This window comes from Pundamilia nyererei, unplaced genomic scaffold, assembly GCF_000239375.1.
Source record: "Pundamilia nyererei isolate P.nyererei 1_Seehausen unplaced genomic scaffold, PunNye1.0 scaffold00014, whole genome shotgun sequence".
Taxonomy (NCBI): Eukaryota; Metazoa; Chordata; class Actinopteri; order Cichliformes; family Cichlidae; genus Pundamilia; species Pundamilia nyererei.
In genome coordinates, this window is record NW_005187415.1 from 1,477,464 (window position 1) to 1,495,328 (window position 17,865).

The 17,865-nt window shown below is 41.9% G+C and overlaps 1 protein-coding gene across 3 annotated transcripts in view; it reads left to right on the forward strand.

Moving 5' to 3' along the window:
• Positions 1-17,865, forward strand: part of tafa5 (TAFA chemokine like family member 5) — a 170,178-nt gene that overhangs the window by 40,767 nt on the left and 111,546 nt on the right. Inside the window, exon 1 of one of the 3 annotated variants that reach the window (XM_005725120.1) lies at positions 6,557-7,215. The exons of the other annotated variants lie outside the window; for them this stretch is intronic. Within the exon in view, the coding sequence (XP_005725177.1) occupies positions 7,125-7,215 (91 nt within the window). The 5' untranslated portion in view covers positions 6,557-7,124. Of the gene's footprint in view, positions 1-6,556; positions 7,216-17,865 lie in introns of those variants that run through there. 3 annotated transcript variants of the gene reach the window in all.

Genomic DNA, 17,865 nt, shown 5'->3' on the forward strand with positions numbered 1-17,865 from the left:
TAAATATTTAATTATCAAAGCTGTTGCTTTCATTTGCCATTTAATTTCAAGATAACTGGGCAGTAACTAAACTGTAAACCAAAGATGGTTTTGTTGTTGCTGTTGTTAGAGCGCTTCAGTCTGCGCTGTCATTCAGTTTATTGAACACAATGTTACATAATTGCGTTAAGGAAACATTGTAAGCTAAAAGAAAGCACCATTAGCACTTGCAGGAGTTTATACACAACATAAATATTACTATATTACCCCAAATATTAAGCATGATTTACCTTTTCTTCTAGAGTGTTCAAGAAAGTGCCATTTTATAACTGGAGTTCGGTTTACTGGACTGAATCGACTTCAGTTTTAATTTATGGCTGCCCCTCCGTGTGCCTGCTTCTGCTGTAGGTCTCTTCTTGTTAAAAGGAGTTTTTCCTTCCCACTGTCACCAAGTGCTTGCTCACACCCGTTTGTTTGATTTTTGTGGTTTTCTCTGTATTATTGTAGGGTCTTTACCTTATAACATAAAGCGCTGTGAGGCGACTGTTGTTGTGATTTGGGGCTATAAAAACATTGAATTGAATCAACTCATGTATCTATTTAACACCCTTACTATGGTAATAACTATGAAAATTTTACTATTGGAAAAACAGGCTTTCATGTGTTTTAGTGTCTGACACACACAGCTGGATGAACCAGAATTACACCTGGATCTGACCGGGAACAACTGGGAGGAGGTGACAATAGAGAAACCTTTTCGTTGCCTGTTTTTCTCATCTCATTACAGGAAATGTAAGAAGCTTAGTAGAGGCCTCAAGAGAATGAGTCCATCACTATGTCAGGCTTCCGGTAACACAACTTAATTAAATATGTTGTGCGTGAGTTTTAATCATGAATACTGTTAAAACTTAGTTGTGTGGGTGACATCGTTTCTAATTAAAATCATGTTAAACGTTTAAGATGTTTAGATTAAACCATCAATATGCCATTTCCTGTATCACATTACAACATATAATGATTTCTATGTGGGTCGAACGTGGCTCATTTTCCTTGCATACTGTCTTCATAAAAGCTCCTAAAGAGATGAAATTCTAAGAGAAGCAATACATGCAATGACTAAAAAATGTGCAGCTGAATAAAATACTCCTGTCAGGTTACTCAATTATTGACTGCAATGGAAAGTAGGCAGAAAACCTTGACAGAACGCTCAAAAAAAATGTGCATGCTCTGTAAACCACTAAAAGAGGTTTTTTTTTATTAGGCTCAGCAAGGATATCATGTTCTCCAAGAACAGAAGTGAATTAGAAAAGGAAAAGTAATTAAAGTATTTTTTTATACCTCAGATGTTTGGATATCCTCATGAGTTGCATAATGAGTGAAATTAGACATATTTACTAAAAACACACAAACTTCATGGTGTGGAAAATTAATTGACATCTCCCTAACGAATGCTTCACAAATATTAAGACAAAAACAGGACAGATATCTAAGGTGGGGTCTTTTCACAGGTAACTTCTTGATAGATGGTTGGATTCTTTCCCCAAGTGTCAGTGTGACTGACAATAAGCTATGTGAAACACGTAGCGGCTTTTCTGTTTTTATTTGAACAAAATCTTAAAAGTGCTTTTTCATTATAGGGTGATTTTTATTTCTTTGGAAAAGCTGTGTCTGATTCCAAAACATGTGAGGAGCCCTCCAGTCCATCTCGAGAAGGAATTTATATGGTGCTTTTCTAGTCTTGATGACCACTCCAACTTTTTTACACTTCAAGCCTCGTTCATCCATTCACACTCATGTCCATGGAGAAATGTGTTCCAATCAATCAATCAATCAATCAATCAATCAATCAATCAATCAATCAATCAATCAATCAATCAATCAATCAATCAATCAATCAATCGCACATTGTCACACACTGAGTGATCCATGAAGTGCAGTTTTTATGGTTTAATATGTTGGCCAAGAGCAGAATTTTCATCGATAGATAGATGGATAGGTTTTGCAGAATACAAGCAAACCCAACAGTTAAAGCAAAACACCTAAGAAGCTAGTCTGAAAAGCTAGCATTTTGTTTGCCGATAGTGTATTTTCCCTTCCTGTATCCAAGCTAGAAAGCTTTTGTTCAGGTCTCTCCAGAGTTGGAGGAATGGTTTGTGCCAGCTTTTTAAAATGAAGGCTTTTCATACTGTATATCTACAGTGTTACCCTGTTAACCACAGCTAACAAATTATGTTCCTTTGTAGTGTAAGTGTGCAAGTGGGATTGATGTGCCATGCTATGAATAAGGTGTTACAGCATAGCTATGTAATTGTGAATAATAATGATAACCATCCTAGTGACTAAGATATCCTCTTTTCAGCAAGAATCTTTTTTGTCTCTGTCACTTTTGGTCGGCATGCTGTTTAAAATGCTGACAGACATATTAGACTGCCCTATTCTGCCTTGAAACTTTGGTTTTTCACTGAGCAATTCATGAATTTTGCAACATTTATTCAATTACCTGTCTATTAGGTTCTTCGGGGACTCTATTAAGACTCGACCTGATCTCAGAGGCCCAGAGGCAGCTTTGTTGCATGACAGCAGCAGTGTGTTCATCTCCCGAAACAATAATGGCTCCACCTGTCAGAAGACAAAGTGGGTCACAAGCAAAGCCTTATTGGTGGCTGCCACCTCAACTTTTATCTCTGATTAAACTGTAAGAATCCTTGTGTTGAACACCCTACTGGGCATGAGCCGTATGTTCCAGCTTTTCCCTCTGATTAAGCCCTTCTTCAGATTTATTGGCCATGGGAAATAATGGGAAACACAGCGAATGTAGAAGTTTTAGCCCATTACTCATGGCTTTTATTGGCATGGGCTCTGTTTGGCATACAGCCATTGACCTGTACAGAGGACAAAGCAAGTAACGCCTCTCCTGGCTCTTGGCAAGGAAAAGCATAGCAGTGAGGAGGTGGCAATATAGAGAAGGAGAAAGTGAGAGAGGAGACGTGGCAGCAGTGTAGGTGGGTGATGTGAGGATAGAGAGGAAGGAAATTGTTTAATAATTTACAAAAAAAAGGAGATTTCAGTATTCCAAAACTTATCTCAAAATATTTTTGCTATCTCTTTGTAATATAGAAAAGAAGTTGCATATAATGCAAGAAACTGCCTAACAGGGATTTATAATAGTGTCTAGACAGAACAGTTGATCCCTAAGGAAGTAGCGCAAAAAAAAAAAATGAGACCCTGTGTGCTGGGTGACAAAATTAAAGTTCAGAGATGAAACTGTTACACAAGATAGTGATCCTTACAGTTTATACTCTGTCTGTGTATAAATGTCTATATGTGAGTGTATTAAGTATATTTTTTTAATTATAGGAGAACTGCTAAGCATAGTGTGAAACCCCTGGCAGTAAGCTCATTAGTAAGTAATAATCCTATAAATTAGCTTGTGCCTTTGAATGCTTTTCTGTTGGAGACAAAGAGAATATACTATATTTGCTCATATTGGTTTAGTGTGTTTTATTACAAAGCTTTATGGTAATTTTGCTTTTTTAAATGTGCAACATTTTCTAGGCCAGAAGAAAAAGGAAAAACAATACAGAAATCCAATTTAAAGCAGAACTCCACCAATTTACATACAAAGTTTAAGTTTACGGGTTGAGGAGGAGATTCATAAATTTTTTAAGAAACATTTCTGATGATGTCCAATAAAAGAAACGTTTAGGGTAATCTGCAGTAGACATTTTGATTAGAGGAAATAAAATATCACTTTTGCAGTAGCTGTTTCCTCTGGGGTAGATGGACGGGTCAACAAAACATTAGCCTTTGACTTAAATATCTCTCCTCCCCTAACACTATTGTTTACAATAAGTCCTGGAGATAAAAGGTGCAGTATGAATGACAATGACATCTGTGTAAGAGATCATATGCATATTTCTTTTCTTTTTTTTTTAAGCCTAAAAAAATCTTGCCATATCCTTGCGCAGTGTTTAAAATATGCCCACCCTCACCACGGGCGTCAGGTGTTTTAGCAGATCTTAATCCAGGTTGTTTTCTGGCAGATATGCTGCAGCGATGTTTGGAAAATGAACACAATCACTGCTGGCATCGATGTCCATGTGCCATAGGATTTTTAAAACGTGGAAAGTAGAGCTTTACCTAGGATCCAGCACAGCTTCTGCGCGCTAATAAAAACAGCATCTCTGACTAGACGAAGATATCTCACATAATACAACATTAACCATGAGTAGCCTAAATATAATTGTACATGTGAAAACTTACTTGAACTGCTTTATATATTCATAAACTCCTGTAACTCTTGGGGTTTTAGAAAACTCGACAGAAAAAATTGAAAAAAGGGATAGACATGTGAAGGAAGCAGAACTCCATCAACATTGTCACTGTTTTATTTGAGTTACTGTACGCACTGTACAAATGGATGCACTGCCTGCAGATGCTGTTCCGTGATGAGTGAGTGAGCTCAAGCCTCGGCTGCTCGCTCCAGAGTTTGTGGAGAAGCACATCTCTACTTTATAAATAACACAAAAGCCTAATTGTTGGTTGATGTGAAAGCTGCGCAGCTGAATTCTTTTCATGTTCTAAATATTTACTCACAGTTACGCAAATTGCTGGTGCCACCTTAAACTGGTAGTGAAAAAAAAGAAAAGAAAAAAGAAGCTGTTCTTAGCGCTGTGCATATGGTGGATGTTGGTGCGTGTGGTTCAAACGTGTGAGGCGAGATCTCAGGGTTGCATAAAGATGGCAACCTCGTGAACAGCTGTAATTGGTTTCCTCTGACAGATCAAACCATCACTCTGTCTCGGAACATCCAGCTGTCAAACTTGACACACAGTTAGATTTAGCCACTTTTGCTCTTTCCAGGAAGTATAGACTTGTAGAGTCCGCCGATGACAATGGCGGCTTTGTACACCCACACAGTCATGGGCACACATTCGGCCTCCTCAGCCCAAATCCATGTCGAGGTCAAGTCTCTGTTAATTGCTTTCCATGGAGTAGATGGATGGATCACGGCTTCAGTTGACGAGGCTGGGAGGTGTAGGGAAAGAAAAACACGCGTGTGGTAAGACACACACAGAGAGTCTGGCACACATTTCAGCCAACGGAGACTGTTATCAGCTAATTAGTAGCAGTAACTGCAGGGGCCAACCGTATTGACACTGGAATGACGGTTTTCTGGTTTGAGTGGCACTGTCACTTCTCCCGCCGTATCATTGTGATTCAATTATAAATACACAGATGCAGGGAACGGAACGTACAATCACCCCAAGGAGGAGACGCTGCTTTCAGATGCTGTGATCACTTGAGCGGCCATATGGGTTATTGTGTGCAGACTGGCCACGCTCTCTCCCAAATGGCAGACTAAACTTCAGTGGATAAATAAATGAATGAATATTTATTTCACATTTCACATCACTCGGCAAGTCCCACATCGGTCGAGCCTCGAAAAGCAGAATGTGACAACACACGAACTGAAACAATGGCAGTGCTTTTTGTGCCGTGCAGAGGGGGATAGGGTAAAGGATTACACGTGCCATTGTGTGGCCATTCAGCCTTGGTCCTCCTCCAGCTGGATTGCTTTCATTCCCGTGATCATGATACCCATTCAAAGCTCGAATGATGAAAAGAGCACTAAATGTATTTTTTGTTAAGAAATTGCAACAGTATCAGCTGTTTAGATTGTTTTAATCAGAGGAAATTTAGGCTGCACCTGTCATAGGTTTGCTGTTGGGTATGTGGGGGGCGGTGAATGATTAATAAAAAAAAACACGAGGTTGAGCCAACTAGCCAAACCTGTTGCCTGTTCCAATATCTAAAAGGTTCGACTAATATGGTTCGACTAATTTCCTGTGCATTTAAGAAAAAAGAAGAAGAAGAAGAAGAAAAAGATTTGTACAGGCTCCAAAACTAAAATCAGCACTTTTAAATTTCTTCATTAGCCAGAAAATATCCTCGGATCACTATTATTTATTTATTTATTCGTGGAGGCTAGCGTCTTTTTTTTCTTAGAGCACTACCATGTCTCCTGCTTTGTACCCCGAGGAGATTATTTGGAGAGTTGTGACGTAACCTGGAGCTAAGCAGAGGGGAGGGGGAGGGGGGGGGGGACAGTGAATCACGTATGAGGGACAGAAAGTAAGATGTTCCCACATGCCTGGCCGCAACTGTTTCTTATTAATCTGCTACATGATTGATGGGAGGATGCATGGGAAGGTTGATGGGAAGAACCTGAGCAGAGAAGGCAGGGGGGGAATTGCTGACCACAGCGCCTCTTAATCTTAGATTTTGAATGGGGGTGTTTTCAGAACGGGGAATATCCTGGAGATGCATAGTTTATGAAACTGTATCGTTCTCGTGCGTAAAATGCCAAGAGTTGCACTGGACTGGAGGAATAGGGGGTCGGGGATTGAGAGGTAGAGTGGGGGCGGGGGGTAGAGAGAAAGTGACGGTTCGGCCGAGCGATATGGCGAAAAAGTGGGAGAAAGAGAGAAAGAGACAGCGCGACAGAGAGAGAGAGAGGGAGAGAGAGAGAGAGAGAGAGGGAAAACGAGAGAGAGACAGAGAGAGAGGCTGTGAAGCGACTTGGTTGGCAGTGTTCACCTCTGTCTCTCAGGCAGTGGGAGAGATGTGCGTAACATGCAGCGGAGAGCGGTGATCATCATCTGCGCGCCGCATCGCCGTGGACCGCCGTGCGCACTCATAGACGGAGACACACCGAGGGGTGCAGCCCGCTCCCCCGTACCCGTCGTGACCGACACTCCCGTGAAGCCGGCGAGAGACCCCTGAAGGAGCAAAAGAAGCAGAAGAAGTGGTGTGAGGAAAGATGCCAGCCGCTCAGCCTGTGATTTGGGGTTAATCACCCCTCTGTTTGGAAATCACTCTGACGCACCGGCGACGAAGCGAGCGCGCTTATTTTTGCGGAATCCCATCCTCCTTCCTTCTGTGTCACATCTAAAGCGGACTATCAAGTGGGGATTTTTTTTCATTTTTTATTTTTTTATTTTTTTATTTGCACGAAAGCTGCATTCCATGGCCAACAGAATATGAGTCAGTGCGTGTCTGTGAGCTGAGGTGGAGTGTGCGTCTATCTCTCTCTCCCGCTTGCACGGCTGTCTCGGTCCGCCACAAAACCTTCCCACGCCAGGATGCAGCTGCTCAGAGTTGCGTGGGCACTGACCGGAGCGGCGATCTGCTGCTTTCTCATTCTCCTTATCCACTCCCGCCTACTCAAAGAAGGTAATCACACCGAACTCCACCGATTTACCCCCTCAATCTGATCTGTTACCGAGCTATCCTCTGCCGTGTAGTTTATGTGAAGTTTTCCGCAAAAAAATAAAATAATAAAAAAAATAAAATAATAATAATACAAATATGTATATATACATATTCAAACATGATCAAATATCCAATTTTCTTAAGTGGCTCCGATACAGAAAAAAAGAAAGAAGAATCCAATCCAGTTTGCACAAAAGCAAATTCATTAGCATGAGGCGCACAAGCGCTGCTGTGATTCCTATCCCACCTGCATTTCTGCATCTCTGCTCATCAACAAGTAATCAACCCGAATATGTTCGATTAACCAGTATTGAATGCCAGAGGAGAAGGAAGAATTGTGCTCAAGGAAGAGGGGGTGAAAAAAAGTACCACCAAAAGCAGTTGACTGTATGGAGATACTGATTTGTTTTAAGCGTTTTCAATAGATGGCACTAGAGTCTAGCTTTAGGGTAACATTGAGGTCAAGCGGTTCTAATGTCGTTCCATTCGCCTTTATATTGTGTTTTCAGACCTCCTTTCTTGGAGTCGAAAGTCGGGTACAATTCCAATGCAGACCCTCGGTCACACAACTCTCAGCTTCTCTGTTGCTCTGGCTGCTGTGTGTCTGTCATTGCTGACATGCTGTCTGGATGCACAGCCTGCAGATATGGCTGCATTGTGGGAAGTTGGTGCAGCTGGGGTTTTTTTTGGGAGGGGGGGGGTGCTAATTAATTGAGTTCCATTTGCTGACATTCAGCTGTTAATGCTTTAATGAATCACAACTTAGCCGATGTCTCAGTGTGGGAGATTGTTCCGTGTAACCGGTCATTAATTCCACCTACAGTACACCGCGATATACACAAATCACATCTGTCTGCGGGGAGACTTTCGTGCAGAGGTTGAGCACACTTACTGCTCAAACTCCTTATGAAAGTCAAATGGTGTAAGCTGGGGGAATTACTGCACTGCATAAAGCTGGCACGTAAAACAGCTCTTAATACTACCCTTACACATGTATACCCCGGGGCGAGCAGGGTCTGTTTGGCACTTAGGAACGGTCACGAGTTTTCCTTTGTGGTGATTTTTGAAAAGCGAAGGCTTGGAATGGCTCGCCATGCCCTCGCTGCCTCCAGCCCTGGGCAGATATTCGGGTCAAGCAGTAGCAAGCACTTCCCTCACCGTGGTGAGTCCATGACTGCTTCTGGGTAGGAGTATGTCCAGCCATAGTGAAGTAAAGGGAGCGAAGGGTGAGAAATAGGTCTGTCAGCCAAAAAATTTGAAGCAAGGGGAGTTGAGGATTCTGTACTGGCACATGTCCCAAAGCCACCCTTTGTAGTTTTAATTTACTGTGGCACACTGGCCTTACAGAGAGGTCAAAAAGAGGATTGTGTGGCCACCTAACAGTACAAAAAAGTGCTGCTTGCGGCCGTGTTGATGCGATGGGATCTTATTAGATTCGGGCCATCAGCATTGTTGAGCTTGTTGACTGGCAAGACAATATTTTTGACCTTCACTGCCGAGTTGTTTGCCGGTATCATGTTGTGCCTTTTACGCTGAGGTGTTGTTCCCTTAAGCCCGTGTTTTTCTGTGCTTTCTAACTTGACACAGAATAGCTTTTAAGTTTTCGGGGGGGGGAGAAGTCTGCTGGTCACTCTCTGGCAAGAGGCCACATTTAATTTCGGTTTGGGCTTTATTGAAATGTGGCACAGAGAGACCGAGGGAGAGAAGTGGTGAGAATATGCTCACTTTAGGCTACAAGAATGGCCAAGGTCAAACCCTGCTCTGAGGCCTAATAATACGAACTGATAAAATGAATTCAAAGGAGTGCATTAGCGACAGTCTTTTGGGAATGAGGATAATGAAAGGCATGCACAAGGGACCTAAAAAAGAACAGAGGCCGTTTAGTCTCAGCCTGCATATTCTTTCATTAAGAACATTGGGGTTGTCCAACACTACCATCTTTTAGTTTGAATTAGAACAAAAGAAAGCAGGGGGGGGGGGGGAGAGAAGTATTTTTAGTCTCCTCTCTATCATGTGCCGGATTGATCGCCTCCTCTGTGCTTCAGTGCATGAGGACGCTGAAGCTGGCGGTACAGATGTGCATGCAGGTGGTATATTATTTAAGGTAGCCTGTCAACAAGAGAGTTATTTTCATATCAGTGATTGTGAGCTTGCCAACTACAGATTGAAGATGGTGATTTGGGCTCATGGAGAAAGAATACGTCAGGTCTGTGTCAGCTTGTTAGGAAGCTGAACACACTATGAGCAGAAATATGCATTTGAGGTTGGGGGGTTGTACACCCCGTTGCGTCAGCCCTCTTGCATAATGTGGCACAGGATCTCGGCTCGCAGAGAGGCTTGGGTTTGGGATTGGAAACGTATTATGCGCTCGGAATGTGGATGAATTTTGGGCCATAAATTTCTCACACTGTCCACTTCAATAATTCACACAATGAAGCGAATCCCGTTTCGGTCTTTATTGGCTGAGATATTTGTCACATGGCAATAGAGGGTCCGACAGGTTCGCAGAACAGCTCCTGGTGCAGAAATCCCCCGGCGAGTCCGGGACCATCGAGGCACGTGAAAGGTTTTGTTCTGGAAATAACGCATTAGTCACTGTAATAAAATGGCCTGCATAATATGCTACGGTTATATCTTTGGTGTGCTTTTAAAGCTAAAAAGAGCAGCATCTTTAAAACACCAGTGGCCTGTTCGCTCTCAATATTGGAGTAACATTGTGAAGGTGTACCAGAACGCAGCTTAGTGGCTTTATTGAAAATTCTCTCAAGTGTTCATGAGGACACTTTAAGAGTCAATAAAACCTTAAAGACAAATTTGAATAATCTTGAATGATTAGTTTGCATTCTCTCATTGTTGTAACTATGTCATGGATGGCGCCATATAGAAGGTTGTTTTCCCAAAACTTATAAGCATCGTGGGACACATGCATCCCACTCTGATTTCAAGTCGGCCAAACCAGCGTCTGTCAGGAGAAAGATGTTTAATTACACATTTAATTCCATTTAATTAAAAACATATGAAGAAGTGCAGTTTTAACAGTAGCTTTCATTGTGTGGTTTTCTACATGATAAAGAAATGCTGCAGTGCTAAATGAAAGAAGTTTGTCAGCATGAATTTATAAAATTGCAGAAAAATGTATGGTTATTACAGGTATAAGAGAGTACTTCACATTAATTGTCAAAAATGTCCTATTCTTTTGCTTTTTCTGTGGCTTCATTGTAAAAACAAAACATCTGCAGCACACAGTGAAAAAAAAACAGGAACTTTTCTGCATTTTAACTGTTATTGCTTATCTATCACTTAAGTGCCTTGGTGTAGTATGAATGGCAGTGGATCTTCACCAGTAGGGAAAAACTATGAAAGCTATGAAATTCAGAAATTGATGCCCTCTGTCGCATTTTCCAAAGATGTGCGTCAGGTTGGCCAATTCTGGTCCCCGGACCTTATGTTTGAGACCTCTGATTGGAATGATCTTAGATGCACATTCGTTTGCAAGCATACCCACATAAACCATTTATTTTTATAAATTTTTTTTTAATTAATACGTCTTGAAAAGATGAAATATTAAACGTCTCTGTGACACTGAGGAGCTGAGTAGGTGAAGCACTCCCAAAAACCTCATGTCTGCACAGCCCAGTGGCCTCTCTCCGTCCTCCACCTCCCTCAGACAGACCACCAGGCTGCCTAACAACTGCAGTTATTGATCTTCAGGTAAAACCACAGAGTGAGCCATAATGGACCAAAGTGACAGATATACAGTGTGTGTGTGTGTGTCTGTGTGAATGCACTGCACTCAATGTCAGACAACCAAAATCATTTACAGCAGGTGCTCTAAAAAGCACAGTGCAGGGTATCCTCTTTTTTTCCAAACAAAAAGATGTGGATTAGAATGACATCCTGTGCTGTGGAGGCTCAGCTCGGAGCAGCCTCAGGCAGATTCGGGTCAAGTGGTGGCAAACTCGCAGTGTCATGCACGCACGTGGCCCATGAAGGAAGGGGAGCCCTGTCACTTAGGACACCAGATGAAAAAGAGAGGGTGTAATAGTGTAATAATAAACATATGAACAAACCGGGAGTCTGCAGTCGGGGGTTATGTGCTCAAAACTCACATCACTGCCTGAAACACAGGACATCGCTGTCTCTTACGTCGAGCTCTTTTGCTCAAATTAAACTGATTGCATGACTAAAAGAAATCCTAGCGTGATCGGTTTTATGTGCCAGAGTTGTCAAACAGTAGATGGTTATGTAACATACTAAAGATCTGCTCCACAACTGCTGTTTATATCGGCAGTTATTATTTTTCCCTCCACTTTTCGTACTATTTTGTCCTCCAGTTTCCTCCTATCACTGCAGAGATTTCAGTACAAGTATTCAATTTCGTCGTGCCATCTGCGGATGTCGTGTCTCATTTCTCCATCTGAATATTAATTCTGTTTGTGCCACTGTAGCAGAATGCACAATGCGTGCTAGGCACGGCCTTTAAGAGGCGTAGCCGCTTTCCCAGCTATCACCTGCATCTAAAACCTGCCGATGGTCTAATTAGAGTGGAGGCCAGGGCGAACTGCTGCACGAGCTCCCACTCGAATGTGATTTTGAGATCCAGCAGCAGAGGTGCAGTCATTAAGTATTTCTTCCTTTTTTTAAGCATCTATTATTAATCTGCAGAAAGGAAGGATTTTAGGGAACTTAGCCCTGCAGCACAGCTTTAGGACTCAAGTGAGATAAAGATAATATGCATGTATTTAATGCTGCAGTAATACTCCTTCAGCATACAGAAGCAATGTCACAATCACCGTGTTTTACTTGGCAAATCCTCGGTGATTTCAAATCCCTCACAGCCAAGGGGTACGTAGGTAAAAGTCTGTCTGAATGTAATCTGCTGTAAACTGCTCTAAATTGAACACAATTTATCTTTAATGGTCAGTATCAGCTGTAATCCATAGGGGTGGCACGCATTAATCAATTGCTTAATTGATTCATTAGTTAAGGGGTTTGTTAATTAAATCACTTCTGTGAGTCAATCACAGTTGCAGCAGAAGCCTGTGGTGGTTTTTTCAAGGTAATCTAAGCCTGGTCCCAAACAAGCCCCTTGTGCCTTGTGTCCAGGGCCACTTTTCATCTGTTTGTGTGTTTGCTCATGTCACTGTTCTTCACAGTTCCTATTGATTGTGGGACAGTAAAAAGTGTGCACTATTGCACCCAGTTTTCCAAAAGTCCTATTGATTGCCTTTTGGCAGAGCTGTGGGACGATTGGCGTTGGCTTTTCTAATAAAAAGCTGGCTGTGGGGATCCCCCTAGGGTTCCGTTGTTTTTTACTGGAAACACTCAGCGGCCTTTGGAAAAAGCGATGTCAGAAAGACATCACCCTTACACACTTCATTCGTGCCCTTCCACCCATGAAGTGCCGTGTAAAACTCCCCAAGGCCCTACCAAACCAAGCTTGAAGACATAGATTTGAGCTATTCTGTAAAACCTTGGATCAGCAAGGACATGCAATGCGACATCTTCCAAGCACATTAGTGTAATAAAGATGATGGTGATTTAAAAAAAAGTGTGCCACACATATTAAATTGTGGCACAGATCAGGAAGCCACAGAGCACAGATTGTTAGGTTGTGCTCCTCTTGGCTGTAAAAAGTGGCAAACAGCATAAAGGAGCTGAGCAGTTTAAATAACTGTGGCTGCGTCTTTGATTAAAACCTCGTCCAGAATGTCTCCTGGTCACTTCGATCTGATAGAGCTCGGCTGTATAAATTAGTCATGGGTGCATTTGCACGCGCATAAAATGAAAGTAAATGGTGGAGTGTTTGGCAGTAGACACCCAAACTGAGGAGTAGGACAAGAAGAAGGAGGGCCAGTAGTTTGAGAGGTTAGAGGCAAGCAGAGCCATTTGTCTATCGACTTGTCAGCTGGTGGGAGAGAGATCCTCTCAGATCAGCATTTTCCTTAGAGGAGGGCGGATTCCTGTGGGTCTGTTCTTGCAACACTGGCAACATGTCCATCATGATCATCTCTCAAAGAGAAGCTGGTCCCGCCCCTTGGATGATCTAACCCGAGTCAGTGGATTCATCAGGATATACTGTGCGAGCTGAAAGAGTGCTGATTTAGGGGAACTGAGCCTGTCCATTTTATTCATAGGCCAACTCTCCAGACTATTGATTCCCTGACCACCAGGGTGCTTGAGAGTGATACATCCACACATTCTTTAGGAAATGATGGGTGAGAAGTGTGCTTACCCTTCTGCCTTTTCTATTTGTGCCTTCCTGCTGTGTCAAAGGTAGCGATGAGGTCATCCCGAGGTTGGATCAATCGCCGTGCCTCTGTTCATCTAGTCGATCGATAGCTGCTTAAGAAGTTTGATCTTCTGTGTGCGTGAGATCACAGTCATTCAGTCAATGGATTGTGAAACTAGGGTTTTTTTCTGTCTTCACGAAAGCTTGGTCCCCAAGGCCATTGTGACACAAATTTGGTGTCTGCGATAACAGACTTGGTCATGCTTTATGGATCCGCTGCGTTCTAACCGTTTTTCCATTTCCATCTGACAGAAATGTAGGTTTAATCTGACATTAGGCGGGCTATAGTGCATTAGCTTTTTGTGTCAAAGGGGCAGAATATTACTGATGCTATGCTGCTCCACCGAAACAAATTGCATGTTACTCTTTAGAAAACTAATGGAGGCTTTATCGATTCGAACAGGGCCAGCCACTTGCTTTGTCTCGGCTGTCAGATTGTGTCTAAAGCAATTTCATAAAGATCATTATTTTCTTTCTCAGGATGTCTTGCAGCTAAACAAGATCCTCCCTCGTTCATTCTTGCTTTTTATACTGCTTACGGCAGCAGCTCTTATGGTCCAATTGAAAATGAATTAGAATAGAATGACACATAATGAAAATCACTAAAAAACATTGGCACGTCACATCCCCTTAGCTTGTTGCACCCTTGAATAGATTGCTTGTGGGGTTCCAATTCCTATTCCCGTTCTTACGCAGTAGAAGAAAATGGGTTTAGCTCACTGTAAAGGACAAACCATATCATTACGGGTCATAACAAGCAGCGCCACTCATTTATCTTCTAATGGCATTAAAGCATGCGGCGAAAAAGGTGCTGACATGGATGTTAGTCATGCAACGAAGCAAGATAAGTCATCAGGTTTTCTGCTCGTACGGTGATCATCATTGACATAATTGATGTAGCGGGCAAGCATTGCGGTGTCAAACTGTAATCCAGCAGGTTGCTTGAATAACATTATTCAAATCATTGCATGCTTTAGCTTGTTTACTCATTGGAACTGTCTTTGTTGTTCCAGTTGTGAAGCATTTTAAATGCAGAAGGAACCTGTTGCCACTCCATTACACAGTGTAGCTAACTTATAACTTATAAAGAGAATTATCTTCAGCTGATAAAAATTAAACAATTTGGGCTTTTTCAATTGTAATCCTGATTTTTTAAGTAGTAAAATGTCAATAATAATAATACAATAAAACAAAAATATAATTAAAATATAATATATAATATTTAAAACCATATTTAGATAATAGTAAACAGAAACTGTATCAAATAATGTAATCAGGAAGTTGCTGATTTTTGAACAAATAGATCTGTTTTTCATTTGGGTGCACATTTACCATAATTTCTCAACATGTCTTTTTAAAACAACCTTCTCTGGGTTTTCTTATTTGGAAAATCAGAACAATTTCTGTAGTTGAGAAACTTCAATTTTCCCACTCTTGTTTAGTTGTTCATAGCCTCCGCTGTTTCATTTAGGATATCTTACTATTACACAATAAATCTCTCTCTGCCTGTGTGTTTGTTACTTTGTCTACAAGCTCCGCCTACGCTATCAGGAGTTGAGCAATCAGCTACCTATCAAGAGACTTAGCCTGTTTTTAGCACTTATGCACCTTTAAAACCTTCTAATAGCATTGTGTCATTTTATTTCATGACAACAACATCTCATATTCACAAAATCTGAATTATACATGCCTAGCAACCACCTAGTAACAGGCAAAATTGACCCATTTTTAGCATATAAACAACATCTACCACACTAGTGAAGCAGGATGTATTTCAAAGTTGTCCCACTGAGCTCAGTAAAACCATGCCCAACACTCAAAACGACGGATGGCAGCATGTGGCACTCCAAAACCTGTATGTATCATACAGTAAAAAGGCAGATTCTGTGCTGGAGGATGTAGCATGCATGATTTTCAAACAGAATTTCACATTTTGTTTATTCCGACCACAGGACAGATTTCTACTTCATTTCAGGCCATCCGAAAAGAGGCAAGGTCCAGAAAGGAAGTGTTTGTGGAACTGACCCACACAGTCTTTCACAGCATTGTAAAACCCTATCCTCTGAAAGATTCAGCCTCTGGGAAGCTGTTTATTTGCCTAATTGTATTACTAATTAAGCTAACTTGTTGTGACATGTTGCACCAGGTATTTTTAAACGTTACATAACTTTTTCAGCCTTTTGCCCTTCTATTAAAAAAACACAGTAAAATGTCTCAATTTCAACTTTTTATGTGTTCCTTCTACATAAATACCTAAATCTAATAACAGTTCACAAAATGTTTCTGTTTTTATTCACATTTTCCGTTTTTATGTTTGAACCGTTTTGCAAAGGTGTTGTATATCAGAGAATAGACTTCAAAGAGGGCACTCAAACAACCACTGAAGCCTGTTTTTGCATCTTTTTCCAGGCTTGGCCTCGCTCTTTGCATCTGTTAATAGTTCTTTTTTACAGTTACATCGTTGCGACATATAGTTTTATGCTTATGTTTACAGCTCTGTCAATACAACAGCAGCGAGGGGGGGAGAAAGAAAAAAAAGGAAACCAGCCAGCAATTCTGCTTCATCACAATCATTACGGTCCATTCCACATGGGAGAAAGGAACTTCATTATTGTACCTGCAGGGACTGTTAAAACCAAACTCATGAATACAGAAAGCTTTCTTCCATGGCGTGTTGTTGCTTTACAGTGCTGCTTCTGGGGAATGTTTAAAGGCACATTCTTCACGTAAAAATAATGCATATATAGTATACACGCTGTGTACACAGTCATTTACAAGGCATGCTGGGTATTTGCTGCTATGGGTGCTAAAGCAGCCTGGACTTCGTAGCTGTCTGAACTCAGATTGTATGTATGTATTAAGCAGGGCAAGGAGGTTCACTGCTTTCCCAAACCTGGTGTTTCATCATCTGAGAAGTAATGCACATTTTTCTACTTGGTATGCATTGATATCCATCGATGTGTCTGACTCTTTTACCACTGTGCTTTCCCCTTTCGTAACACTGACTTCGCCAGTCTCCCCTCCTCACACAGAGGTTGCCCATCCTCCGATGTTTTATATATATTAGTGGCAAGAAATTCACAGTGAGGCCAAGAATCAGATCTCCCCCAGATATCATTTCTCCACACAGTGCGAAACAAAAAAAAGGAGGTGGGGGGGAATCATATTTTAATAATGATATGTTCAGCAAATGAAATATGCCAGGTTTGCACATTTGCCTTGCTGAACAGACAATAAATTATATCTTGTACTCTGCCACATAAGCCCAAGGATAATACCACATCCAATGAGAAAGGAAATGGGGCTTGTGGGATGCAGGAAACAGAACGCCCTTGCCTGAAATCAAATGAACGGAGAGAGGAAGCATTGACATGTAGGTCCTGTCGGTGCGGTTTACCTCCTGAGCGTGCTTTCTGTTGTGCCTCTGAGCGCTTTGTATGGCGAGGTCGGTATGTAAACACTCGGTCTCTCCGTTTCTTGCAGATAAACGTCGAGGCCACAGGCATCGGCACATGTTAAGTTAACATGCAGAGGTAGGGTGACAAATACAAACGCAAGCATATGCATACGCAGGGGCTGCAAGTATACACCGGAGCTTGACAGACTGTACGGACTATCTCGTGGCTGCCTTAGTTCATTGCAAAGCAAATTCCTGTAGCTCCAAGTCTAATTTATCAAACAGACTGTGTGAGTGTGTGGCATGGTGCGTGTGTGCCTCTGTGCGTGTGAAGTTTCATCATACATTCAGAACACACACACGTGCTGTTCTCCATGATAGTGAATAAATACTTGGAGCGAGTGTAGATGTGCGCACGCACACACATGCACACCCACACACCCACAAAGACACAGAGGTAGCCATGAATACATATGCATACACCGCCACAAACACACACACTCACACAGAGTGCCGCAGGTTCTTAGGGGACTCCAGAAAGGATGAAATATTGCTGCAGAGGCCACACACACGCACGCACACAGTCCACAATGAAGCACTCACAAAAATAACAGCACACACACACACACTTCGAGGTATTGCTGATGAAATCTTGTCAAAGACGGGGGATGTGTGTGGACAGAGCGGCGTCAGCTACCACTTCTAGATGTCAGCGGCTTCATAACCTGACACATAACATGCATACACACACGCGCACCGCATCCACAAAATGTTAGCATCATCTGTCATTTGGTTGCCACTCATTGACAGATACAGTGCATTCCAGTTATCACGAACACTTGACATAATCTCCCGTTCAGTCATACACACACACACACAAACATACACAGCCTATAAGACATAAAGGCAGACCAAAAAAAAA